Source organism: Diabrotica virgifera, chromosome 3 (genome assembly GCF_917563875.1).
Source record: "Diabrotica virgifera virgifera chromosome 3, PGI_DIABVI_V3a".
NCBI classification, from domain to species: Eukaryota; Metazoa; Arthropoda; class Insecta; order Coleoptera; family Chrysomelidae; genus Diabrotica; species Diabrotica virgifera.
This window is the reverse complement of record NC_065445.1, coordinates 69,938,203-69,965,566: the sequence shown is the minus strand read 5'-3', so window position 1 is coordinate 69,965,566 and position 27,364 is coordinate 69,938,203. Positions and strand designations below refer to the sequence as shown.

At 34.9% G+C, this 27,364-nt stretch overlaps 2 protein-coding genes across 8 annotated transcripts in view; one reads left to right on the top strand and one right to left on the bottom strand.

Moving 5' to 3' along the window:
* The window catches only part of LOC126881894 (calsyntenin-1), a 673,839-nt gene that overhangs the window by 80,220 nt on the left and 566,255 nt on the right, over positions 1-27,364 (top strand). The window lies entirely within an intron of this gene.
* LOC126881895 (glucose dehydrogenase [FAD, quinone]-like) overlaps positions 1-27,364 on the bottom strand; it is a 176,938-nt gene that overhangs the window by 56,642 nt on the left and 92,932 nt on the right. For all 5 annotated transcript variants that reach the window (XM_050646548.1, XM_050646549.1, XM_050646552.1 and 2 more), the window contains exon 2: positions 13,736-13,951. In XM_050646548.1, coding sequence (XP_050502505.1) covers positions 13,736-13,951 — 216 coding nt within the window. The remainder of the gene's footprint in view (positions 1-13,735; positions 13,952-27,364) is intronic.

Genomic DNA, 27,364 nt, shown 5'->3' with positions numbered 1-27,364 from the left:
GAATAGGCCTACTGGGGAAACCACGTTAAAAAACGCGCTAAGTACACTACCTCAAAGGTGGTGTGGAAACGTGTGCGCATATTATGATGATTACCACTTTTTGAATCATTATATCTCAAAAGCGGTGGCTCCCAGAAAAAAAGTAATAAGACATTTTTTATAGATAATTATCTAATCTACATTTTTTGTTAGTACTAATTTTACTATAAAACTTACCGTTTCGCTGAAAATCGCTAAAAACCATATTTGGTGACCTTTGACCCCGAGTAAAATTTTTAGCAGGGGTCGGATTTATGAGGACTTTTTAGATTTCATTTATGATGGTATTTTTAACAATCCTGCCAATTTTCAGCTTGATGGTAATTTTTGTAGCCTCGGATGCGTAAGTTGACCGGAGTATTGTTTTGAACCTTGTATCCTGGAACTTCATTGTCACCTTTGGCTAGAAAGGATACGGCCGTAGAGGCGTTCAGACGTAATACCACGAATGGCAGCTTCGCATTATGATATTTAGAATAACCATGTTTGTCTTTTTACCATGGCTTCGTTCCATTCCATTGCCCACTCGAGTAAATGCGTCAACCAATCTTCGAACTTGTGGTTCCTCTCACAGAGAGTCAAGAGACAAAGATCTAAATTTGGCAACTAGACAAAAAGCATGGCACAAAAATACTATTTATTCACATATCTCAATAAATTATATTCTACTATAGAAGAAATTAAATTCAGGACTACATAAATTATAGAAATATTTTTTAATGTTTCTTCCAATACCAAATAGCACACAAAAATAAGTACCTAAGCATTTCAATCAGACTATGTATATGAAAATTGTTTATTTTAATCCTATAAAAGATATCATTGCGATTCACATATTGTCGTTATATGGTTCGTTCTAATTATCTCAGAAGAATGCAAGAATGGAGTTGGTACTAAGAACAACTCTTACAAGACTCTATAACCTTGCATCTTGATCGACCTGAATGGTGAAGTAAGACTGACGGTGATCTGCCCGGAGTGTGTGTGTGAATAGGTTGTTCCTTGACTTGGCGGTCATTTTACTGTGATCTAATCGTACCGTGACTGTTGGTCTGAATCAAACTTTAAGGTTGGCTCCAATCCATACTGTTTTGTTTATAAGAAACCAAAATTAACAAGTTAAATATCGATCAGACGTACATAAAAAATACAACCAAGAATTGGCAATACGGTCTCAAGTTCAAAACTCGTATAAATAAAAATAAAAATTAAAAGATGTTTGTATGTGATACTTATTGGCTTCAAATATTATGAACTGCAACTATTAGTCATTGTTCAGCACATTTATATTTATAATCAAAAACTACTTTTCTAAAGTGCAATATGGTTAAAAATTATACAAACAATTTGCACGTACACTACGGACATCCTGTTGCAAATTAAGCATTGAATACTAATTACTATAAATTTATTTGATACGTGGTGATGTAGACGCATCATTTTGTAATTTTAGCAGATAGTCTGTATGGTATTAAATGTAAACATTTTTGGCCGTATTAAAACTAAGAAACAGATGATATAAGTTCATAATTCTTCATGGATATAATTTGGTTCAACTTTTCCTTACTTCATTTAATTCTTGTTCTATATTGAAAAGTATGATATATGGGGTCTGAAAGTGAATAAATAGAAATCCGAATACTTGTGCATTGGAACTGGAAGATAGCAAAAAGGATCAGTAACAGTAAAAAGATCAGTAAACATGTGTTTGAAACGTATTGACAAGTAGTATCTGATGCATCTAAGGGCAAGTATGATAACTGAAGCTATTACAGGAATTATTGAGCTTGAAAAACCGTTTTTACCATAGGAAATATATTTGATCATACTTATGAGGCCTGTAACTTAAAAATTCGAATTTTCCCGGATATGGGGTATACACCGTTACATTCGTCTAGAGCTCTTCTACAAACACTCAGTTATTGGCGCAATTCGTAGGTTGAAAATCTTGAGTAATTGTCGAAAAACCAAAATTTTCAAAGTTTAGTTTTTCAGTTTTTCGGCTATACTGAGCCGTGTGTATGTCTGATCCTGACGGTTTAGACACCATTTAAAAGCTTAACTCAGCACTATTGATTTGGTGTATTATTTGCGGTTCTCCTTTCTCTTCCTGAACCGAAGATATATACCCCCAAAAAATATGCAGTTTTGTACCTACCAAGTCCTATAGCTGGCTTATAGGTGGTCAACAGTCACAAACTACACCGGTTCTGATTCGGCCCTGAACCCCTCTTCAAACAAAGAAAAAAAAATCAGATCGGTTTAACTTTTCCACGCACATACATACATACATACATACATATCCACAAACATTTTCCCTTTTTTAAATAGAAATTGAGTCATATTTCTAGGCTCGGTAACTTTTGAATGGTATAACCGATTTTTAAAATTAGACATGCGTTGGAAAGGTAATGATCAGTACTATTAGAAGCCGCCAAGGTCGGACTTAAATTTTCGAAGTTTTTGGGAGTTTTGGGGACGAGAACGAAAAACAGACCCTAAATAGGAAGGGCTGTAAAATTCATACCCTAGGACCAAAATGGATGGTTGACATAAATATGAATGGGTGAGTCTTTTCCTGAACTTTAAGATGTGAGTTGGCCCAATTTTCAATTCACTCAGATTTAGAAAATCGAAAATTTCGTGTATATACAGGGTGTTTCAAAAAGGTGTGTCATAAATTAAATCACGCATTCCGGGGACAAAAATAAATTGATTCAGTCCAACTTACCTTAGTACAAAAGTGTACACAAAAAAAGTTACAGCCCTTTAAGTTAAAAAATGAAAATCGATTTTTTTTTAGTCTCTTAGAGATTTTTCATTGAAAATGGACATGTGGCATTCTTATGGCAGCAAAAAAAATATCTTAAAAAAAATTAAAGTGAAATTTGTGCACCCCATAAAAGTTTTATGGGGGTTTTGTTCCCTTAAACCCCCCCAAACTTTTGTGTACGTTCCAATTAAATTATTATTGTGGCACCATTAGTTAAGCACAATGTTTTTAAAACTTTTTGCCTCTTAGTACTTTTTCGATAAGCCAGTGTTTATCGAGATATTTTGAATATTTGTCGAATCATCCACATATTTGATGGTTAAGTACCTATGATATACGTGTTAATAATCTGAAAATTTATTTATAATTTACATTTTTAGGTATATTTTCAAGAAGAAAAAAGGTGACTTATCAAAAAAAGACTAAGAGGCAAAAAAGTTTTAAAAACACTGTGTTTACCTGGTTAAATGGTACCACAATAATAGTTTAATTGGAGCGTACACGAACATTTGGGGGGTTTAAAGCAACAAAACCCCCATAGAATTTTTATGTAAACATATTAAAAAAGAAGCCGCATCTCGATAAAAATTGGCTTATCGAAAAAATACTAAGGGCAAAAAAGTTTTAAAAACGTTGTGTTTAACTAATGGTACCACAATAATGAATTAATTGGAACGTATACATAAGTTTGGGGGATTTAAGGGAGCAAAACCCCCATACAATTTTTATGGGGCGCACAAATTTCACTTTAATTTTTTTTAAGATGTTGCTGCCATAAGAATGCCACATGTCCATTTTCAATGAAAAATCTCTAAGAGATTTCGATACATATATGAAAAAAAATCGATTTTCATTTTGTAGCTTCTAACTTTTTTTGTGTACACTTTTGTACTAAGGTAGGTTGGATTCATTCAATTTATTTTGTCCCCGGAATGCGTGATTTAATTTATGACATACCTTTTTGAAACACCCTGTATAGTGTCGCGTGTAGGAGGGTGTGGGCGTGCGCCACTGGCGAGAACTGCCGTTCTCTGGTAATTTGATTGTTTTCGTTTTTAAATATTTGTGGTTAAAATCTTATTGTTTTTTGTTTTATGTTTTCCTGTTTTACGTTATCATACACATCTTGTTTTACGTTTCAAGTTCACTATATAAGATTTTTTATATGTTTCCGTGTTAGCTTTTATTGCTATTTTGTTATAACTGGCACTATAGTTTTTAGCTTTTCCTATATAAATTAATGGTATATATTATAATGAAATAACTCTTAATTTGTTTTTAGTTCCTTAATATCGTTTTCTAGCTAATGCATTGTTTCCCAGTCAGCATCAAAATATTTCTCAATTTTTCTATAATAGGACACGTATCATTTTATGTTTACGAACAGTAATTCACTATCGATGTAAATTTTATTTCAAAATTATACGAATACAATAATCAATATGTATATACGCTTTTCAGAATTCAGCCTTGATGAAGGTTGAACAAATATCATCTTTTTTCGAGCTATTAGAAAGAGACATGGATTAACGGGGAAATTTTTCACTCAGAGGCGTGGTTAAAAAGAATAATTTTGTCTCTCTAAAATTTATACTGTAATGGCTATAATAGGAAAAAGGGTAATTTTTTTGTAAATTCAAGGTCATACAAATTTTATTGATTATTTTTGTGTACTTCATGTAAAAATCATTATCAATGTTACGTATTAGTCTGTTCCGTTCATTTGGGAACATACAGCGATTTAATAAATAATCTCCAAAAATACACTCACAGACAAAATATTGCATATTTTGAAATGATCACGTGAAGTAAAATTTTTTGTGTGCAATCCTTAGCCCCCAGTCTTATAATAATAGGATTTGTTTTTCGAATGAGATATTTTAGAGTGTCATATAAATGCTCGATCGGATTTATGAGCTACATGGTGGCCAATATAATTTTGAAATTTAATCATATCAAGGTAAGTATTCACTATTCTAATAGTGCATTATCCAAAACATGTAGAGATGCATCAAGTCAAACTAGTTTGATTTTACTCAACAAACTTGACTTGACTTGAAAATCAAACTTTTTGTATAAAAGATTGATATCTTTAGGTTTGACTTGAATTCAAACATCTTCAAACAGTTTGAAAAGTTTGAATATTACGCAACGTGTTTATTTTCAATTTTAAATGAGACTGCCTACGCCTTTATTTGTTCAGTGGCGGGAGAGGGGTAGGGGAAATTCCCCCCCCCCCTCCCAACAAGGTCCAAAAAATTTGTTTGACAAAGGACATCGCACACATCTTATGGAAAATATAATGTCACTCAAATTCAATAAAATTTATACCAATAGATTCGTTTTAAATTAACGATCAAATCTTATCATTGCGCCAACTCTCTATTTTCAAAAATAAGAGCAGAAATTGATATAAATAAATCTGAAATCAAATGGGTAGGTACATAAGTTAGAGAGAGAAAAAATATTTTAAAATACCCAGAGTTTTTGGGTACTCCATAAATCAGCGGATTAGTTTCACTAATCCGCTTAGGCCCAGCGGGATTTAAGCTGTTATGAATAGCACTCAAAGCAATAATGATTGTAAACTAACATTTTATGGACTCCAAAAATGTGATTTCAATAAACTTTAATTGCAATTTGCGCCGTAATTAATCATAATTAAGAGTTGGCGCAATGATAAGAATTGATCGTTATATTAAAACGAATCTAATCGTATAAATTTTATTGAATTTGAGTGACATTATATTTTCCATAAGATGTGTGCGATGTCCTTTCAATAAACATAGAAATGTATTGGCTGATACGATATTTAAACCGCAGACAGACAAATAAAACCCAATAAACGCGCCAGTTAGGATAATTATTAAGAAAGCTTAATGCATATTTATACATTAATTTTTTTAAATGTACACCCAATATTTGTAGCCTGTATCCGAAAAAAATTTAAATTGTAGATATAAAACCATATAGACCTGGATCCCGCGTACCAAAAAAAAAGTTGATTAATAGCAAGCTGAAAATTTGTTAATAGCTTAACGGTGTCTGGTCAGACAAACTTTGATGTATGGGAACACTGGAACAGAAGAAGTTTTAATTGTGGAAGGGTTAAAAATTTGGAACGTCAGACTACGTAAACGTTCCATGTATTTTGTCGGACAGAACTTCCAATTGATTTGTTACCATTTTATTAAACTCTCATGCAAAAATCAGACTGGTGTTTATCACCAACTGGGCATTTTAATGAGTGGAACACGAGGAACATGTCAAATGACAGGAATCATGTTGGTTAGTAATAGCAGTCTGATTTTTGCATGAGAGTTTAATGAAAGGGTAACAAATCAATTGGATGTTCTGACCGACAAAATACATGGGACGTTTTCGTAATCTGACGTTCCAAATTTTTAAACTGTTCCACAATTAAAATTTCCCCTGTTCCAGTGTTCCCGTACATCAAATTTTGTCCGACTAGACACCGTTAAGCTATTTTCAGCTTGCTATTAATCAACTTTTTTTTGGTACGCAAAATTTGATCCAGGTCTAATAACCCTATGGTTAGTTTTGAATTGATGAAGCACGATTGATGCAATCGTGAGTGTATTCGACGCATTGCGCAATAGAGGGGATGAACACCGTTGGGCGGCCCTGTTGTTGTTCGATGTTAGGAATGCATTCAATACGCTGCAGTGAAACGAGGTAATGAAGGCAATGGAGAAGAGAGAGTGTCCTGGATACCTGATGAACGTGGTAGCGGAATATCTGTCTGAAAGAAGAATTATGGTGGAGAAAGGCACGATCGTGGATGTGACGGCAGGTGTTCCCCAGGGATCTGTCTTGGGCCCGACGCTATGGAATCTAGCATATGACGGGATTCTGAACTGTGAATATGGAGAGGGTACGTCTCCCTTCGCATTTGCAGACGATCTCGCTGTGCTGGTAGTGGCGCGGGACGAGCCAGATCTTAAATACCGGGTACGGAAAGCAGGCGGAGTCGTGAAGAAATGGATGACACAGCATGGACTGAAACTCGCGGCAGAGAAGACCGAGGCCATCATTCTGAAGGGGAAAAGGAACAGGTAAAGTGTGGAGCTACAATGTGCAGGAGCGTGTCTAACATCCAAGAAACACGTAAAGTACCTAGGAGTGACGATGCACCAGAATGGAAAATGGGGGGAGCACGTGCAGGTGGTGACCCGGAAGGCTGCAAACAGTGCGGCTGCGTTGGGGAGGGTGATGCCCAACATTGGAGGACCCAAATCCGAAAGGAGGAGGGCCTTGCACGGTGTTGTTCAGTCGATCGTCCTCTATGCAGCCCCAGTCTGGAGTGAGGCGGTAGGGATACGGGCCTACAGGGGGCTCATTACACGAGTGGACAGAACAAGTCTGCTGCGAGTGGCATGCGCCTACAGGACTGTGTCTGCCGCAGCCTTGTGGGCCATCACTGGATGTGTTCCGCTGCATGTGTTGGTAGTAGAAAGAAAAGAACTGTATGAGAGAAGAGACCTTGAGCTTACTATGGCCGAGAGAAGACAGGAAAGAGAAAGGTCAATTGAAAGATGGCAGCAAGAATGGAACAACATGGAGCATGTGGCACAGTGGACAAAGATGCTGCTTCCTAACTTAAAGGATTGGATGGACTGTGGTCACAGGCGACTGGACTATTTCCTGACGCAGGTGCTCACAGGACACGGGTGTTTTAGAGAATACCTCTCTAGGTTTGGAAAGGCTGACACTGACGAATGTCTATACTGCAGACACCCGGACACTGTTACACATACCATGCTAGAGTGCAACAGATGGATAGTAGAAAGAAATAGAATGGAAAGAGAGACAGGTGTGAATTTTTTGACAGTGCGAGAAATGATTGAGAGAATGATTGAAAATAAAACTGGTTGGACTAGCATACACAACTATATCCGTGTAGTGATCAAGAAGAAAGAAGAGGAGGAAAAACAGCTGTACCAACGATAGGGGTGAAATATATGGCGAGTAGAAGGCAGAGGGAATAAGTTTTGACGAGAGGCGAATAAGTGAGATATATTGTATGAGACAGACTGTGGGAAAGAAGCTCAAAAAAAACCCAATCTTGGGACCAAAAAAAGGGGGAACGGGGAAAATGAAGGGCCTCCTTGCTTACAGTCTGTGGATAAATGAAGGTAAAGTGCTTCGGAAGCGATGTCGACCTTGCAGCGGCCATTCCGTTTTCGGAGCGCTGGATGACAGAGGAGGGTCTGGTTTAGCAGGTAGGCATTCGGCGTAGCCTCGGCGACGAGAGAGCGTTTTAAAGCACCTCGGGAACTATCGCTGGTACTACGAAGAATGAATCCTGCACTAAGGTCAGTCAGGCGGCGTTCTGGACTGAGGTGTCTTTTGAAGATTCCAGACCCCCCCTCTTTAAAGACGAAAAAAAAAAAAGTTTTGAATTTTAAAGAAATACCAACGAATATACAACAATACTAACTCTTGTATTGTGTTACATATTTTCGAGTGAACTAGCAGCTTGGTACCACATGTTTTTTCGAACTGGCCCTAAGAAAGTCATAAAAATTCCAAATCATTTTATTTTGAGCTGTCTATTGAAAAATCAAATAGTCTTATTTTATTGTAACCCTTAAGGGCATATGCGTAAAATGTCGCTTATCAAAATGTTCAATGTGTTTTTAAATGTATTAATTTTTTTCAAATCCTGAAAAAACTAATAAGAATTAAAAAAAAATTGAAACGCATCATGAAAGATTACATTATTTCTGAGGGACGAACATCCCTGAAAACTCTTATAATGTTTATTTTAATAAGTTACAGGGGTGAACATAAAAAGGAAAATTTAGTGTTATTATTAATTGCAAATATTGCATTCAAAAGAAACTTTTTATTTATTCTAAGCGACTTTCGGCCCTCGGTAATAACGTAATCTTTCATTCTGCGTTTAAATTTTTCAAAAATACTTACTAGTTTTCTCAGGATTCGAAAAAAATAAATATCTACATTTAAAAGTTTTAAATTAAAACACATTGAAAATGTTGACTTTTATGTGGCACTCATTGTATTATTAATTTTCTTATCTTAATTGGCAACTAACATGTCTATCTCGACAAAAAAAGTATATCTACTAAATAAATTATTTTTCAAACTCTTTCAAACTGGTTTGACAAACAGTTTGAATTTTCAAACCTGTACGATTGACCAGTTTGACTTGACTTGAAATATTTGTCAGAAGGATTGACTTGAGTTTGACTTGAAATTAAGTCAAACTCAAGTCAAGTTCAAACATTCAAGTCAAATTTGTGCAACTCTAAAAACATGGTCTCAATACTTAGATCTCCAAATTATAGATCTCCTCTTAGTCTTTTTTAATCCAACATACGTTTGGTTTGGAAGTAATAGAAACCACGAAGGCGTAACCACAAACTTGGTCTCATTAAAAGTTTTATTTTTCTTCGGAAATAAAACTTGGAATTGTTTTAGGTAGATGTCGCTACGGTATCCATATCGAGTTTTGTCGTGATTCGATACTAGTAGGCTCGGTTTATTTTAGGCAATCTCTGATGATTTCTAATGAGACTGAAACTGGTAAGATTGTTTATGGCGCTCTCTGTACAAACTGAAATCCCAGGTGTCCACTTATATTTTCCCACATTTTAACTGCCTATAACTTCTAAACAATACGAAAAAATGGCGAATTTTTGAAAAAAAAACGAACTTTTTTTTTAATGGAACACCCAGTATATTTTTTTGTAAATCGAAAGAACGACCATTCACCTATCCAGCGATATAAAGTTTTTTTTAAAATCGGTTGTCAAATGACTGAGTAATTAATTTTTAAAATGAGAGATGCAACGTGGAAATCACAATATTATAAGTAAGTATTTTCTATGGGAAATAAGCCACAATTTTACTAAAAAAATGAATTTATTAACGTTTCGTTAGAAAGAGGAAGTCAATAGAAAGAAAATACCACGATTAGTAAGTCAATAACATATCGAGTTAGTACAAATTTTATGTTTTAGTATTACTTATTGTATATCTATGTATTATTAATATTATTTATAATTTAAACATATTAAAGTCAGAATTTGGTATTAGTTTTTTGAAGGTATATTAAATGTAAGACCAAATACTTACGATGTCGGGATAGTATCACGAGGTTTTTTTTCTGGTTTTCCCTCGTGATTTACTATGGAATCTCTAACGCGAGAATTTTACTGTCATCGTTGCATTTGGTTGTCTTTTTAAAGACAGATCACATGCTATGATTTTTTTTTCGGCGGATATTCTTGAGTTGGGATTGATTTCATGTAATCGAATGAACTATCTTTTAGTAAAGTCGTCCCAGGAACGCAACTCATAAATATTGGCGATATCATTTTAAAGTCTTCTACTTTAAAATGTATAATATACGTCTGAATTGCCAATATAAATGAATCAGATTAAATAAATTATTAGAAGAATTTTTTTACTTAGCAACAACATTTTTGTTTATTTTAATAGTATTTTGTATTTTGACAACGAAACCCGATTTGGGCTTCGAAACGTTAATAAATTCATTTTTTAGTAAAATTGTGGCTTATTTCCCATAGAAAATACTTACTTATAAAAATGCCACAAGGAAATAGCTTCAGAACAACACAATATTATGTTCTCATTTTAAAATGAATTACTCAGTCATTTGACAACCGATTTTAAAAAACTTTATATCACTGGATAGGTGAATGACCGTTCTTTCAATTTACAAAAAAATATACTGGGTGTTCCATTAAAAAAGTTAACGTTTTTTTCAAAAATACGCCGTTTTTTCGTAATTGAAAGCCATATAAAAAAATCAATTTATCAAAATCAAGTACATAATAGGTAGTTAAAATGGGGGAAAACATAAGTGGACAATCGGTATAATACGCCTTTTGTTTTCGTTTCACGGCGAAATTCTTCTTTTTTTATAAATTTCATTCTACACCTTGACTTCTTGGTGTTCTATCATCTCAATTTCTTTGTCCATCAATTTAATATTATGCCCGCTGGTTTTAAATTTTGTTTTTATATTAAAAACAAATCATAACAGCGAAATAGACAAAAGAAATTGGCTCTTGCTCTGGTATATTGCCTTATTGAGAAATAAATATTACCAAAATACAAGTATATCCAGGGTGGGTTAAAGAAAACAGTCCACCTCGATATTTGGCAGTAGTTATTAGATTTTAAGGAAATGCCGAAACAGGTCGATTTTTGTTCTAAGGGGGACACATTTTTACGATACATACATGCCATTTGTCAACCCCCTCCCTTCCACTTACCCAGCCGCTTATTTTTAAATAGGGAAAATATCATATGCGGCACATCATTAGAAAGACATTGAGATGGAGTATTCAGACATAACGATCGTTCACGATTTTTGCACCGTCTTTGCAAAAAAAAACTGTCAAACCTATTAAAAAAGTAACGTAACGTCTATGGCTATGTAATTTTTTCTGTCACGTCACATTTACTTTTGAGGTGACAGAAAAAATGGCATATTAGTAAACCATAGGCGTTACGTTCCATTTTTAAGAGGTGTTGTATGCACCTCAAATGAATTACCATTTCTTTTTGCAAAGACGGTATCGAAAAGAATCTTGGACGGTCGGTATGTCTGAATATTCCACCTAAATTTCTTTCTAATGATGTGCCACACATGGTATATTCCCTATTAAAAAATAAGCGGTTGGGGAAGTGGAAGGGAGGGGGTTGACAAATGACAGACGTATGTATCGTAAAAATGTGTCCCCCTTAGAACAAAAATCGACCTGTTTCGTAATTTCTTTAAAATCTAATAACTACTGCCAAATATCGAGGTGGACTGTTTTCTTTGGCCCATCCTATATAAGTATAAGTACGTATAAGTATAGTCCGTCTAGAAAGTATCCGGAATTTTATATTTTTCCTAATTTTAATAGATTTCCTTTTTGTAACATTTTAAAACAAAAGTAATGGATCAAGTAGGTTGTGTCGATAGTTATGGACAAAATCGCATGACAACACCATCTGTCAAATATTGTTGTTTGTAAACAGACTTAAGATTTGTGAAATAATGTCGCAAGTAGAAAAAATAAAAGTGGTGGAATATTTGTACAGAAAGTGTCCGAAACGTTAAAAAATTAGTGCAATTGACTGAACTCGGAAAAAGTGCAGTGTATGAGACAATAAAGAGGATAAAAAATGGCATAGATATGAGACATAGACCAGTCGGTAGACCGCGAAAGATTCGCGGAAACAATTTAAATGCTTTAGTGGCTTTAGGACGACAAAATCCATCTGGAAATCAACGAAGAATAAAAGTGTGCCCAGAAACTGTCCGCATGTCACTGAAAAAGGAAGGCTACGTATCAAGGAATCCAAAAAAAATTCCTACAATGACACCTCTCTGCAAAGGCAACGAAGAATAGATTTTTGTCAACGTTTTCGAGAAGATAATTTTAATAATGTCTTTTATATCTGATGAAAGTTGTTTTCAGCTTGCTGCAAATCATCTAAAAGTCCTATGAAGAGAAAATGTTACCGTTCAAATTTCCCACTAAAATAATGGTTTGGGGAGCAATATCTCAGCGTTGTGCTACACCTCTGTATAGTTAATGGTACTGTTGATAGTGCGAAATATTGTGACATCCTAACTGGTTTTCTTCTTGAAAGGGATCATGTTTTATATCCAGAGGGGTGGCGTTTTCAACAAGATAATGCAAGATGCCATACTTCTGCTTATACTCAAGCTTAGATGCAAGAACACGAATTGGCAACAATTCCGTGGCCAGCAGCATCTCCAGATCTTAGCGCCATTGAAAACATATGGATACTGATGAAGATTGAAGTGGAACGAGCAGCGCCACGAGATAAAGAAGATTTGATTCGGTCAGTTTTACAGGCCTGGAACATCATTACCGAAAATTATGGCCTTGACCTAGTTTCGGGTGTACCTGGACGTTTAGTTAAGTGTTTAGATTTAAATGGAGGTTGTATAAGTAAATGAGATGAATTATTTGTTGAAATTTTATATTTCAAGTGATAGAAATAAATACCGTAAAATTATAATTCTGCTTTCTTTTTTCCGGATACTTTCTAGACGGACTATACAGTGAGCACGTAAAGGTTGGAATAAATTCATTTTTTCGAGAATGGACAATTTTGGAAAAAAATCCCCATCTGGGCGTGATGACGTCATCGATGATTTTTTTAAATGGGAATAGGGGTCGTGTGATAGCTCATTTGAAAGGCAATTGAATTCTATATTTAGTAATATAACCATTAACATAATTATTTATACAGGGTGTCCAAAATAAAATTTTTGGATTAAATTTACTGACATAAAAAGAAGAATGCAAGTAATTTATTTAATTCAAAATACATTTTACTGCTCTCAGAAAAAAGAAAATAATGTTTATTTGAAAAATAATCATTGCTTTTCGCTTAAATGAAATGTTAAAACTGTCAAGAGGAAGGTGGGTGGCTGCTTTAATACTGAATTTAAGCAAAAAACAGTATTTATTTGTCAAATAAACATTATTTCCTGTTTTCTAATAGGAGTAAAATGTATTTTGAGTTAAATAAATTACACATATTCTTCTTTTTATGTCAATAAATTTAATTAAAAAAAAATTTGGACACCCTGTATAAATAATTATGTTAATGTTTATTTTACTAAATAGAGAATTGAATTACCTTTCAAATGAGCTATCACACGACCCCTATTCTCATTTAAAAAAAATCGTAGATGACGTCATCACGCCCGGATGGGTGACGTCACTAGTATGATATATATGCCAAAAAGTCGCAATTTAAAAATAAAAATTGACCTGTTTCGGGATTTTTTGCATAATCGTCCATTCTCGAGAAAATTAATTTATTCCAACCTATACGTGCTCACTGTATATAGTAATTTCTATTACAAATTTTACTCACCCAAACAAGCGGTTTTTTGTGGCGTACTTTTGAATCCCCAATTATAGCTGGTCATTGCCTGAATCGCAAACATCCCTGGAATCATCGTGAAATTGTTGGGGTAGTGTCCGGCTTCCAACACTAAAATTTTCCATCTGGAAACCTCTGAAAGTCTGCTTGCAATAACTGAACCAGTTGATCCAGCTCCGATGATGATGAAATCGAACGTGCCAAAGTCTAAAATGTAAATTTGTTTATCATTATGTGGCGACACGCTTTAATTACTATTTTTGCTAATTTTATTTTTTAATAACTTTTCTCAAAACGGTCATATAAATTCACATCTAATATACAAACCAGATGCTAAGAAGTTTTACGAAACGAAATGTATCCCTAACCATAATATGTGTTTGGTATGTTCAGTTTAACAAACTGAATTCCCCATAAATTAATTACCTTATCAGACTTTATGTCAACTTCTTAAAATACAGAAAGGTTCTCAACTTTTAAAACGCCAGATGTAATTTATTGCCTTTTATAGCCATATTGTAGAAACACAAACATATTAGCGTTTGTGTTTTTTTTTTTTTTCAGCCACAGTCAGTCGATACACAACCACGGGTCGATTTACAACCTCACACCCCTCACACCCACACAACCTTCGGCAGTCACACCCCAGCGATTTTTTGACTTTTTAGGATCACACACGAGTCAAAAAGACGAATTTTTTTGCAAAAAAAGAGTGAAAATCAACATATTTATTATTGCTAAACAAAAAATAAGCAAAATACAAAAAATATCTTGAGTGTTACATCACGAAATGTCTAAAGAAAATATATACAAAATTTCCAGTGGATCGGTCAAGTAGTTTTTTAGTTACAATGTCTACCACCTTTGAAAAAGCAGTTTTGAGAAAAATGCGTTTAAAGTTTTGTCAACTTTGTAGCCTGCCTAGACGGTTAAATGAAATAAACAAAAAAATATTTGACATAACGCCATTCGTGCAAAACATTAAGTAGCGTTAAATAAAATTTAAAAAAATATATTCAAACAGTGTAATTATGTATGTAGGTCATAGGCGTGATGTTCTATTCTGCTAATTTTCGGGATGCTCCGGTAAGCTACATTCTTCAGAGATTTAAGGGGTGGGTTTTAAAATAACATTAATATTTAAAAGATAATATTGGGCGCCATTAATAAATCAAAATAATACTGCAATGATCCAAAATTCAAGAAAGTTACTTGCAATGTCGATCTATTTAATGTAGGTTGGTACTTACCATTGCGGTCGTAAATTTGTCTGTACATCTCTCCAACAAGAAGGAAAAGAGATAAAATGTGCAAAAGAAAATACCAATGCAAGTTATAACATAGTAGACGTGTATTAAAAAAATAAAAAAAATTAAAAACGAATTGAAATGATTTTGGTAAAGTTAAGTCTTTCGCGAGATTGTTCGAAGAAAAAAATAAACAGTTTATTATGAGTACCTGGTGACCTGGACTGCATTGATGATTAGAGCTACATGGACCTGGTTTGGCTCAACTGGAACTGTTGTTGCTTAACACTTTTCACTTAACACTTTACAATTGTTTGAATTAAAGTACTATTTCACAACATTTTATAGTATGAGAATAGAATTCCAAAGTTTTTGTTTTATTAGCAAAAAAAAGGTAACTGCAAATGGTTGATTATTATAGAACATTCCACATTGGAACGTTGAAGGCACTGTTCATTTGAACATAGTAAAAATTTTGTTAAAAAAATGATTTTTTGTTGTCTTATTATGAAGTTGGAGAAACTCGTTCCGCGAACTTGTATTTATTTCTTCTTAAGAACAACATAACGAAGCTATTCTTTCTAATACTCTAGACAACTAGACACAAAACATACTCTCGTGGTATTCACTATACCCAACGTTTGTTTTCTAACTAAGAAAACATACTCAATCGGGAATCACTACATCTCATAACTCACAAAACCAAAAACCGTCTCCTAGACCAAATCGGTCTGTGACTGTACACCTTCATCGCTAGATGTTGACTTCTTCTCCGTGCCAATTTCTGAGCCGGTTCCTTCTCTCAAAAAAAGAATTCACCTCCCATTCTAACAAACATCAGATATAGTTTCAGGAATACTTACTTTTCGTAAACAAGTCTTTCGGCTCTGGCCAAGGAATCGCTGGCTCAGCACCAACGGTCAACTCTGAGAATCCAACTACTTAAGAATTTTATCAACACTAAAAACGTTGCTTATGTCGACATCCAGATATAATATAAACACTTCCCAGACTTTTGACTCAAAAGGCTATTAGATTCGTTTGATACTAGCCGAAACACACACAACGTATTAATTCTGAGTATCTGGACGGCAAACGAAAAATATATTATAATCACATATCGTGGGATATATTAAAGAAGTTTCGCGGTATAACACTGCATCTAATTCATTCGTCACTACAGGACCGAACCTGATATATTTATAAGACGGTGAATTTGAGACCGTTACAACTTTTATTTTCATTTTTTTGTCTGTCAAATCGTAGAGTGATGCACAGTGGAATATGTTTTTGAATCGCGGAGTAATTTACAAAAGAGAATGGGAACAGCTGTTGAACGTTTCTCACTACGCTCAAGCGCTGGCGCACTGGCGCGAACCTGATGCAAAGCGGCATTTTGGCATTTTGGTCACATGGTGAGAAGCACCAAGTACCACATTTATTCGGGTTTTAATGCAATATAAATTGAAATGATGAACTTGTCGGAAGACGAATTTCGTGGCGGAAAAATTTAAGAACAATTCATATAAAACGAATAAAGTTAGAAATAAATATTGTTCATAATTGTATAATAAATTAGCATATTATGCAACGAGCATTTAATGATGGTCATTATGAAGCGAGTATGAGGGTTACGAAACGAGCCGTATGCGGCGAGTTTCGTATAGAGTACTAGCTTCATCTTCTTCTTCTTCAGGTGCCATCTCCGCTACGGAGGTTGGCAATCATCATAGCTATTTTAATTTTTGAGGCAGTAGCTCTAAATAGTTGTTTCGAGCTGCATCCAAACCACTCTCTCAGGTTATTCAACCATGAAATTCGTCTTCTTCCGATGCTTCTTCTGCCATCTATCTTTCCCTGCATTATGAGTCGTAGGATACCATACTTCTCGCCCCGCATCACATGTCCGAGATACTGTAGCTTCTTTTCTTTAATTGTAAGTTCAACTTCCTTTTCTTTACCTATTCTTCTCAGTACTTCATTGTTTGTAACTCTATCTACCCAGGAAACCCTCATAATTTTTCTATAGGTCCACATTTCAAAGGCGTTAAGTCGTCTCATTGTCTCTACATTTAACGTCCATGATTCCACTCCATAGTATAGAACACTGTAGACGTAACATTTTGTTAGGCGTACTTTAAGAGCTAATGTTAAATCTTTGCTACATAGGACCTTTTTCATTTTTATAAAATTAGAACGTGCTTTTTCGATTCTGACTTTTATTTCTGCAGTGTAGTCATTATTTTCTGTTATAAGTGTTCCTAGGTAAGTGTACTTTTTTACTCTTTCGATCTGCTGGCCCTCTACTATCAAGATTTCGTTAGTATTATGGTTGTTTTTACTAATTTTCATAAACTTCGTCTTTTTGATATTGAGAGAGAGTCCGTACTCCCTACTACACCTTACTATTTTACTCATGAGTCTTTGCAGGTCTTGTAAACTATCGGCTATTATTACTGTATCATCTGCATATCTGATGTTGTTAACTAAGACTCCATTTACTCTTATGCCGACTGTTTCATCTTCCAGAGTTTCTCGCATTACCTCTTCAGAATAAGCGTTAAATAATAGAGGTGATAGTATGCAGCCTTGCCTGACTCCTCTCTTTATTTCCATTTCTTCAGATGTTTCTTTTTCTATTCTTACTATTGCTCGCTGATTGTAATAGAGGTGTGGTATTAGTCTTAAATCTCTTTCATCTAGGTTTTTATTTTTTAGGATTTCCATGCGTCGATCATGTTTTACTTTATCAAACGCCTTATTGTAGTCTATAAAACAGACGTAAAGAGGATGGTTAACATCCAAACATCTCTGTGTCAGCACGTTGAAGGAGAATAATGCCTCTCTGGTACCCATACCATTGCGGAACCCATATTGAGTGTCACTAATATCCAGCTCCAGTTTAGAGTGTATTCTGGCGTGGATAATTTTCAATAGAATTTTCAAGGTATGTGACATTAAGCTTATGGTTCGGTAGTCACTGCATTCTTTTGCATTCACCTTCTTTGGCAAACACACAAAGGCTGATGTCAACATTTCTCTAGGGATGATTCCAGTAGTATAGATAGCGTTGAACAGTTCTACTATTATGTCCAGGTTTTTCTCGTTGACCAACTTTATCAGCTCGCTAGGCAATTCATCTGGACCAGCAGATTTATTGGTTTTCATAGAGTTTATTGCCTGACTAACCTCTGATTTGGTTATCTCTGGGCCTACATCTCCCGTTTGGCTATCTACGGATGTACTAGCTTCATAATGATAATTAAATGCAAGTTGTACAATATTTTTTCTATGATCATTCACAAAAAAAAATATATTCAAATTTATTAATTTTGTAACACAAATAAATTCAGTAGTTTGTCAGTTTGACGGTTTGTTTACATATTGAGAACTGTCAAAGCGTATGTATTTGACTCGCCATTGGTCACTGCGCGTGGACCACCTTTATCGCGAATGCCATATCGCGATTCTATTGGTTAAAAATCTGTATCTTAATGAAAATCTGTATCATAATGAAGTTCGTGATACAGGTAGTGACATCATAATTGATATATTATATGTAGTATGAGCATAGAAAAATATTATTAAAGTGCAAAAACATACCAATAGACCATTTCGTATAATGTATAACATAAAAACTATTTGAGAATGCCACTATCTGTCAGAAACAATTTTCTGTAATAATTATTTCTTTTGACTTTAAAAGCCTGTTCTTCGTTCTCTCTACGACATGATTCAGTCTACATTTGGGCCTCATCAGGCAGTAGCAAATAGAAGACAAACTCAGATATAGTAGTAACACTCCATAAAGTGTAAAATTTGTTTTACAGCAATATGTCTTTTGAAGAACCTTTCAAAAGAGCTAGGCATACGACCCCTATTCTCATTTAACAAAATTATCGATTATGTTACCTCGCTCAGATGGATGACGTCACCAGTATACAGGTTGTTTCATTAATAATTGGGAATATGTTAACTGTAGATTCTAGGGCTCAAAATATTATGATTTAACCCAAATCACTTAAATAAAATGTGGCTCCTTACTGAGTTACAGAATATTTTATTTGAAAATTGAAAAACTATTTGTACCCAGTATTTTAAAACCGTTTGACATATCCTTGTTATACTTTGCAGTAAGTGTAAGTACTACTAAATACATCCTACCAAATTATGTTAAACAAACGTTTCTGGCTAATACCAGAAGCGTTAGACGGGGGAAAGTCATTGGTTGACCCTTCCCAAATTCTACGCCACTGGCGGAGGTTTTAGTGCAATTTTTCGATTGTCCAATACTCTGTATGTAAATAATACACTCTTCATTCGTAACGATAAAGCCATTGTCATTAGTTCTCTAGATACCTGAAGTTAAAAATGAAACGACAGTTATTTTGATTATTGTATCATGCCCCTTTGTTTTTAACTTCAAATATCTCTAAAACTAATGATTTTATCGATATGAATGAAGAGTATATTATTTACATAAAAATTATTGGAGAATCTAAAAATTATGCTAAAATAGCAGTTCCGTCAGTGGCGTAGAGCTTGGGAAGGGTCAACCATTCACTATCCCGTGTCGTACGCCTCTGCTCTGGTAGTAGCCAGAAAGGATTATTTAACATAATTTAGTTATACCTACTCTTTCTGTCAATTATGATAAGGATATGTCTAATAGTTTTAAAGTACCGGGTACAAATAGTTCTTAAAGTAAAATAATAAGTACTAAGTATAAAACTATTTGAAATATCCGTGTCATACTTGGCAGAAAGTGTAGGTACTGTACACCCTACTAAATTATGTTAAATAATCGTTTCTGGCTATTGGTGTATCCCGAATGAAGTACGTGCCTCCTAGTGGCGGGATACGGGCAACAATACATTGGCTTATAGGGCAGTCCTTACAGTAGGGATCCTGGCCTATACAGAAAAATGCAGGCGGGTGTGGGGTAATACTGCACTTTGGTTGCATTGGTGGTGTATTGGCTAAACGTGCAGGACAGGGCAGGGTATGGTGCTGATAGAAAAGGCATTCAGGCATCAAATATCCAAAAATCTTTTCAGGCCATAATAATGAAAAGACCTTCTCCAAACGAAATAAAAACTTATACTGAAATGATGGCATCTCCTGAGGTAAAATGTTCCGGAAGTAAAATGAGCCTCCATTCGGATCTCCGGGTGAGGACTATCTCAGGGGGAACACCATTGCAGGTTAGAAAAATCAGGATAGGGTCTTGGAATCTTGGTAGTCTTACAGGTAAGAGTCTGGAGTTAGTGGATGCGCTCAAACGAAGAAGAGTTCAAATTGCTTGTATTCAAGAAACTAGGTGGAAAGGACAAAGGGCGAAAGAACTAGGTGATGGATATAAATTGTGGTATGTAGGGAGTAGTAACACTAGAAATGGAGTTGGTATAATTGCTGATAGTGAAATGAAAGATAACGTAGTAGATGTTGTAAGAACGAGTGATAGAATGATGTCAGTGAAATTTGTAATTGATAAAGAGGTATTGAATGTTGTGTGTGTGTATGCTCCTCAAACAGGTCTGGGTGAGAATGAAAGAAGAGCTTTCTATGATCAATTGGGAGACATACTGAGTGATATTCCAGCGGAGGAGAAAGTTATAATAGGAGGTGATTTCAATGCACATGTGGGCCAAGCCAAGACAGGATATGAAACAATACATGGGGGATTAGGCTTTGGAACTAGAAATGAAGCTGGAGATGACATGCTAGAATTAGCAACAGCATTGGATATGGCGATTGTTAACACATTCTTTAAAAAGAGAGAAACTCAACTTATTACCTACAAAAGTGGACAACATCAATCCCAAATAGACTACTTCATGATAAGGAAAGAAGACATACGTGAATGCAAGGACTGCAAGGTAATAGTTAGTGAGACAGTAAGCCAACAACATAAGCTGCTTGTTCTGGACATCGAAGTAAAAAGCGAAACTAAACAAAAATATCGGAGAGGACCACAAAAAATCAAGTGGTGGATGCTAAAAGATGAGAAGGAAGGTCTATTCAGGGAAAGAATAGTAGAAAAAATATGTTGGAACATGAAAGGAAGCCCTAACACAATTTGGAGAAAAATGGCCAATATTATTAGAGAGACGGCTATTGAAATACTTGGGAAAACGTCAGGAAAGAAGTTTGAAGATAAAGAGACTTGGTGGTGGTCAAATGAAGTACAAGGAAACATAAAAGAGAAGAGAAAATTATATAAAAAGTGGCAAGAAACCAGATCGGACATAGATCTTCAAAACTATATGGTCGCCAAAAAGAAAGCGAAAGTAGCAGTAGCAAAAGCTAAAGCAGAAGCGTATTCAAACCTATACGATCAACTTGATACCAGGGAAGGCGAAACGAAGATATATAAAATAGCCAAACAGAGAGCAAAGAAAGCAAAAGATTTTAATCAGATTAGATGTATCCGAGATGAAAATAATAAAATACTAGTTCACGAAAGGGATGTCAAAAAGAGATGGAGAAAGTACTTTGACAGCTTATTAAATGAAGAATTTGACAGACAGCCTGTAGAGTCAACGGAGACAGTAGCAGCAATGGTCACCAAAATAACCAACGAGGAAGTGGCTCAAGCGCTTCAAAAAATAAAGAAAGGAAAAGCGGTAGGACCAGATGATATTCCTGGGGAAGTATGGAGAGCATTGGGAGAGACAGGAACAAGGTGGCTAGCAGGTCTATTTAATAGAATTATGGAAGTTGGACAAATGCCAGACGAATGGAGAAGCAGTATACTGGTACCTGTTTACAAAAACAAGGGAGATATACAACAATGTACAAACTACAGGGCTATAAAACTGCTTAGCCACACCATGAAAATATGGGAAAGAGTAATTGATAGACGGATACGTGAAGAAACCGAAATATCCGAGAATCAATTTGGCTTTATGCAGGGTAGATCAACAACAGATGCAATTTTCATTATAAGGCAGTTGATGGAAAAATACAGGAGTAAAGAAACAAACGCTCATATGGTATTCATTGATCTTGAGAAAGCATATGATAGAGTTCCTCGAGAGATTCTGTGGTGGGCACTCAATAAGAAAGGAGTCCCTGGTGAATATGTAAAGATTGTGAGGGATATGTATGAGGGAGTAACGACTAGTGTTAGGACAGGTGTGGGAGAGACTGATAAATTTCATGTGAAAGTAGGATTGCATCAAGGTTCTGTGCTTAGTCCGTATTTATTCTCATTAGTTTTGGACCAGATAACAGCGAAAATACAGGGTAACATTCCATGGTGCTTAATGTATGCTGATGATGTCGTGTTAGTAGGAAATAGTGAAAGAGACTTAGAACAAAAACTGGAACAGTGGAGACAAGCTCTGGAGGAAAAAGGTTTAAAACTTAGTAGGACAAAAACAGAGTATTTGGAATGTTCATTTAAAGATGGAGCTACTACAAATAAAATGGTATCTTTGGATGGTGAAATGATTGTAAAAAGCAATAGTTTTAAGTACCTAGGATCGGTATTACAGAGTAATGGAGAAATAGATGGAGATGCATGCAGTAGAATTAGGGCTGGATGGATGAAGTGGAAAGAAGCGAGTGGTGTGTTGTGTGACAGAAAAATTCCAATGAAGCTGAAGGGAAAATTCTATAAAACAGCCATAAGACCAGCTATGATGTACGGAACTGAATGTTGGGCAGCGAAAAAGAAAGAGGAACAGCGAATGCATGTGGCGGAAATGAGAATGCTTAGATGGATGAGTGGAGTGACAAAGAAGGATAAAATTAGAAATGAGTATATTAGGGGAAGTCTAGGTGTGGCACCAATTGATGCCAAAATGAGAGAGCATAGGTTAAGATGGTTTGGTCATGTTCAACGTCGAGACGTTAACCACCCAATACGAAGAATAGCTGAAGTGCAGATTCCTGGAAGGAGTAGGAGAGGAAGACCAAAGAAGAGCTGGGGGGAGACGATAAGGCAGGACATGTTGGTAAAGGGGATTAACATTGATATGGCCCAAGATAGAATTGTGTGGAGAAATGCAATTAGGGAAGCCGACCCCGCATAGGGATAAGGCAAAGAGAATGATGATGAATCGTTTCTGGCTATTATCAGAGGCATACGACAGGGGAAAGTGAATGGTTGACCCTTCCCAAATTCTACGCCACTGACGGAACTGCTATTTTAGCATATTTTTTAGATTCTCCAATACTTTCTATGTAAATAATATGCTGTTCATTCGTAACGATAAAATAATTAGATTTAGATATATTTGATGTTACGGGATTTTGCCTATCGTACCGGTAGGTACCCTTTAAGTATCTACATGTTTTCTTCCTATTACCGCGTTTTCACTCAGCATTATATTTTGGCAACACGTTACTCAGTATTCTCGAGCCGGCTCTGTCTTCAATTTCCCTTTATATCCAATTTAATCCCTCCTGTTAAAATTATATTATTCCCACATGCACCAGGATAAACGTACGTATGTTTTGATTGAAAATGATTGATTATAGAGAATTAATTTGACTAATTCTCAATCTAGAGGTACGTCTGGATAAACAACTCGATTAATATTGAAAGAGAAAATAATAGATTGTTGTTCGACAACAAATTCGAATTAGAAATGGATTTTACAAAGCTCAATTAAGTCCTATTTCAATTTGTACGATAAGCTCTGAGGTCTAACCAGGTCGTATGAGGGATTAGGTCGGTAAACTGTTTTGATTTTTCATTAATTCCTAGGATAGGGTTTCTGGTGATGATTAGAAGTCCATTGTATACGTGGGAAAAGACAACAAAACAAGTAATGGTAGTAAACAAGTCAGAAATTAGTAATCAAACTGAAACGTATTGGACTTATGTACTCTCATCAGCTGTTATTCGGTATACAATGGTGAGCGCGCTAATAACCGACAAAATAACGCAAAAGATGGAAAACATATTAAGTTGTGAGATAAAAAGAAATGAAACTAGTCGAGCTAGAAAATTTAGCGATATTAACCTACAAAACATTATATTGATTGTTTTCCATCTTTACACGGATCAGAGTATTAAAACGGTCACTGTGACAGTGGTAGTTGCCAAACTCGTCCGATACGTGTAAAGGTGGGAAGCAATCAATATAATGTAAATTTATAGGTTATTATCGCTAAATTTCCCAGCTCGACTAGTTTCATTTTTCTTTATCACATAACTTAATACGTTTTCCAGCTTTTGTGCTATTTTGCCGGTTTTTACGCGCTCATCACATGGCTATATACAGAGTTTAAAATTATGGAATACATTCATTTATTCGTGAACTGGGTATATTGGAAAAAATCCCGAAACAGGTGTATTTTTATTTTTAAATTATGATATCCTGACATTATATTTTATACTAGTGACGTCATCCATCTGGAAGTGATGACATAATCGATGATTTTTTAAATGAGAATAGGAGTCGTGTGCTAGCTTATTTGAAAGGTAATTCTCTATTCAGCAATATAAACATTACCCTAATTATTTAAACAAGGTGTCCAAAAAAATTTTTGAATTAAATTAATTGACACAAAAAGAAGAATATTATGTAACTTATTTAATTCAAAATACAATTTAGTGCTGTCAGAAAACAGAAAGAAATTTTTATTTAAACAATAAACGTTGCTTTTGGGTTAAATTCAATGTTCAAACTACCAAGAGGCAGGTGGGTGGCAGCTTGAACCTTGAATTATTTAAGCGAAAAGTAATGGTTATTTTTTGTGAAATAGACATTTTTTTTTGTATTTAGTCCAGCTAACTAAACCGAAGCTTCTCACCTCGCAATTTTTACAGAATGTATCGATTTGCTTGAAAATTTGAAAATAAGTAGTGGATAGTGCAAGGATTAAAATCTATATGATGCCGAAAGGCGCTTTTACCATGGGGGTGGTTGCCACCTTATCTCGGGGGGTGGAAATTTTATATTATATTTTGACCACAAAAGTTGATAAAAACATTCATTCTAAGCAAAAAATGTTCGATACATTTTTTTGATCAAATTAATAGTTTTCGATTTATTCGCTATCGAAAGTGTTAGTTTTATATCGAAAAAATCAATGTTTTTTGATATATGTGTTATAGTCAAAGCCCGAATTTCAGGCACTCCTAGGTTTGACTAGGCAATCCTCAGGTCTGACTGACGGTCTTAGTCAAAACCCGAAATAAATTACAGTTTCGGCCTTTGACTAGTCAAACCTAGGAGAGACTAAGTTGGTCAGGCAAAGGTCGAAATTTAATTTTATGAAATCGGGGTTCGGGGTTCGACTAGTCAAAGTCCGATCAGCTATTAAAATGTCGTAATTTCGTAGATTAGGTTTAATAAAATGTCATTTTTTAATTTTAATGTTTATTATTTTTATATTGTCGTAATTAAAATAAAAAAAATAGTGTCTATTGTCATATGTTGAGGCATTATGGCATATACAGTTGTACAGTACGTTAGACCTTTTACACTTACATAATTTTAAAGAGCATTTCTTATTGCAATAGCATTTTAAGGAGCCTTGTTCTCCAAACTTAGAATCTTTTGTAGGTACTAATTTCTTTTAGAGATAGCTTAACGTCTGGAACATCTTCGAAATTAAGAAAATTCTCTTTGCATTATCTTATTTGATTTCTTTAAAAAAGTGTGTTTATTGTTCCGTATTTCGTTCCAACTCTATATAAACCGTCAATTGTTTTATCTTGTATGATACCCAGAATATTTCGACCATCTCCTTTGGCTCTATCGGCGCTGGGGAATAGGTATTGTTACAGATTTTCCGATCGAAATTGGAGGAATTTTTTTTTCACTTATTTGTTTCGTAGCGTTAGCCTGGGCATGAAGACCTTCAATCGCATTTCCTTTATTTATTTTAATTTTTTCTGTCTGTGCATAACGCATGCATGTAACTTTTCTTTTGAAACCTTCATAGTATGCAACAAGTGTGCTATCAGCGCACACAACATGTACCACCTGATTACAAATTATGCACGTATGTGCGTCAGAGCTCTGTTTCTGGCAAATACAACAAACCACATCTGAAGAAGTAATCTGAATTTTATTGTAGCACAAACATATGGAATGGAAATGCCATCGTCAACTGTGAAAGAAGATATTGGAATCGGAGAAAAAATTAAGGATCACCATAATACTAACAAAGCCCCTGGACCATCGTCACTAGGAGAGGAAGAAAATTGTCAAACAATTCAGGTTACTTCTTCAGATGTGGTTTGTTGTATTTGCCAAAAAGAGAGCTCTAACGCACATCCGTGAATAATTTGGAATCAGGTGGTACATGTTGTGTACGCTGACAGCACACTTGGTGCATACTATGAAGGTTTTGAAAGAAAAGTTGCATGCATGCGTTGTGCACAGACAGAAAAGATTAAAACAAATAAAGGAAATGCGATTGAAGGTCTTCATGTCCAGGCTAATGCTATGAAACAATTAAGTGAAAAAAAAATTCTCTAATTTCGATCGGAAAAACTGTAACAATACCTATCCCCAGCTTTGATAGAGCCAAAGGAGATGCTCGAAATATTTTGGGTATACAAGATAAAACAATTGACGGTTTATATAGAGTTGGTACGAAATACGGAACAATAAACACACTTTTTTCAAGAAATCAAATACATAAGAGAATGCAAAGAGAATTTTCTTAACTTCGAAGATGTTCCAGACGTTAAGCTGTTTCTAAGAAAAATTAGTACAAAAGATTCTAAATTTGGAGGACACGGCTGTATGAAATGCTACTGCAATAAGAAATACCCTTCAAAATTATGTAAGAGTCAAAGATCTAACGTATTGTGCAACTTTAAATGCCATAATGCCTCAACATGTGAGAATAAACACTAATGTTTTATTTTAATTACGACAATATAAAAATAATAACAATTAAAATTAAAAAATGACGTTTTATTAAATCTAATCTAACAAATTACGACATTTTAATAGCTGATCGGGGTTTGACTAGTCAAATCCCGATTTCATAAAATTAAATTTCGACCTTTGCCTGACCAACTTAGTCTCTCCTAGGTTTGACTAGTCAAAGACCGAAAGTGTAATTTATTTCGTGCTTTGACTAAGACCGTCAGTCAGACCTGAGGATTGCCTAGTCAAACCTAGGAGTGCCTGAAATTCGGGCTTTGACTATAACATATGTACTCATTTACGATTCACTCAATTAATTTTTGTCGTAAAAAATTTTTTTCAAACCAAGTTTCTGGGAAGTAAATAAGCTACAATTTCATATTTTAACATTTTTTCATATATCTGATTCTAATCTTTCTATTCTGAAGAAAATGGCATTTTTTTATCAAACTACAAATATTTTTTGTTTTGAAGCTATTTTCATGTGGCATTTTTGTAATTAACTAGTTTTGATGGGAAATAAGCCACAA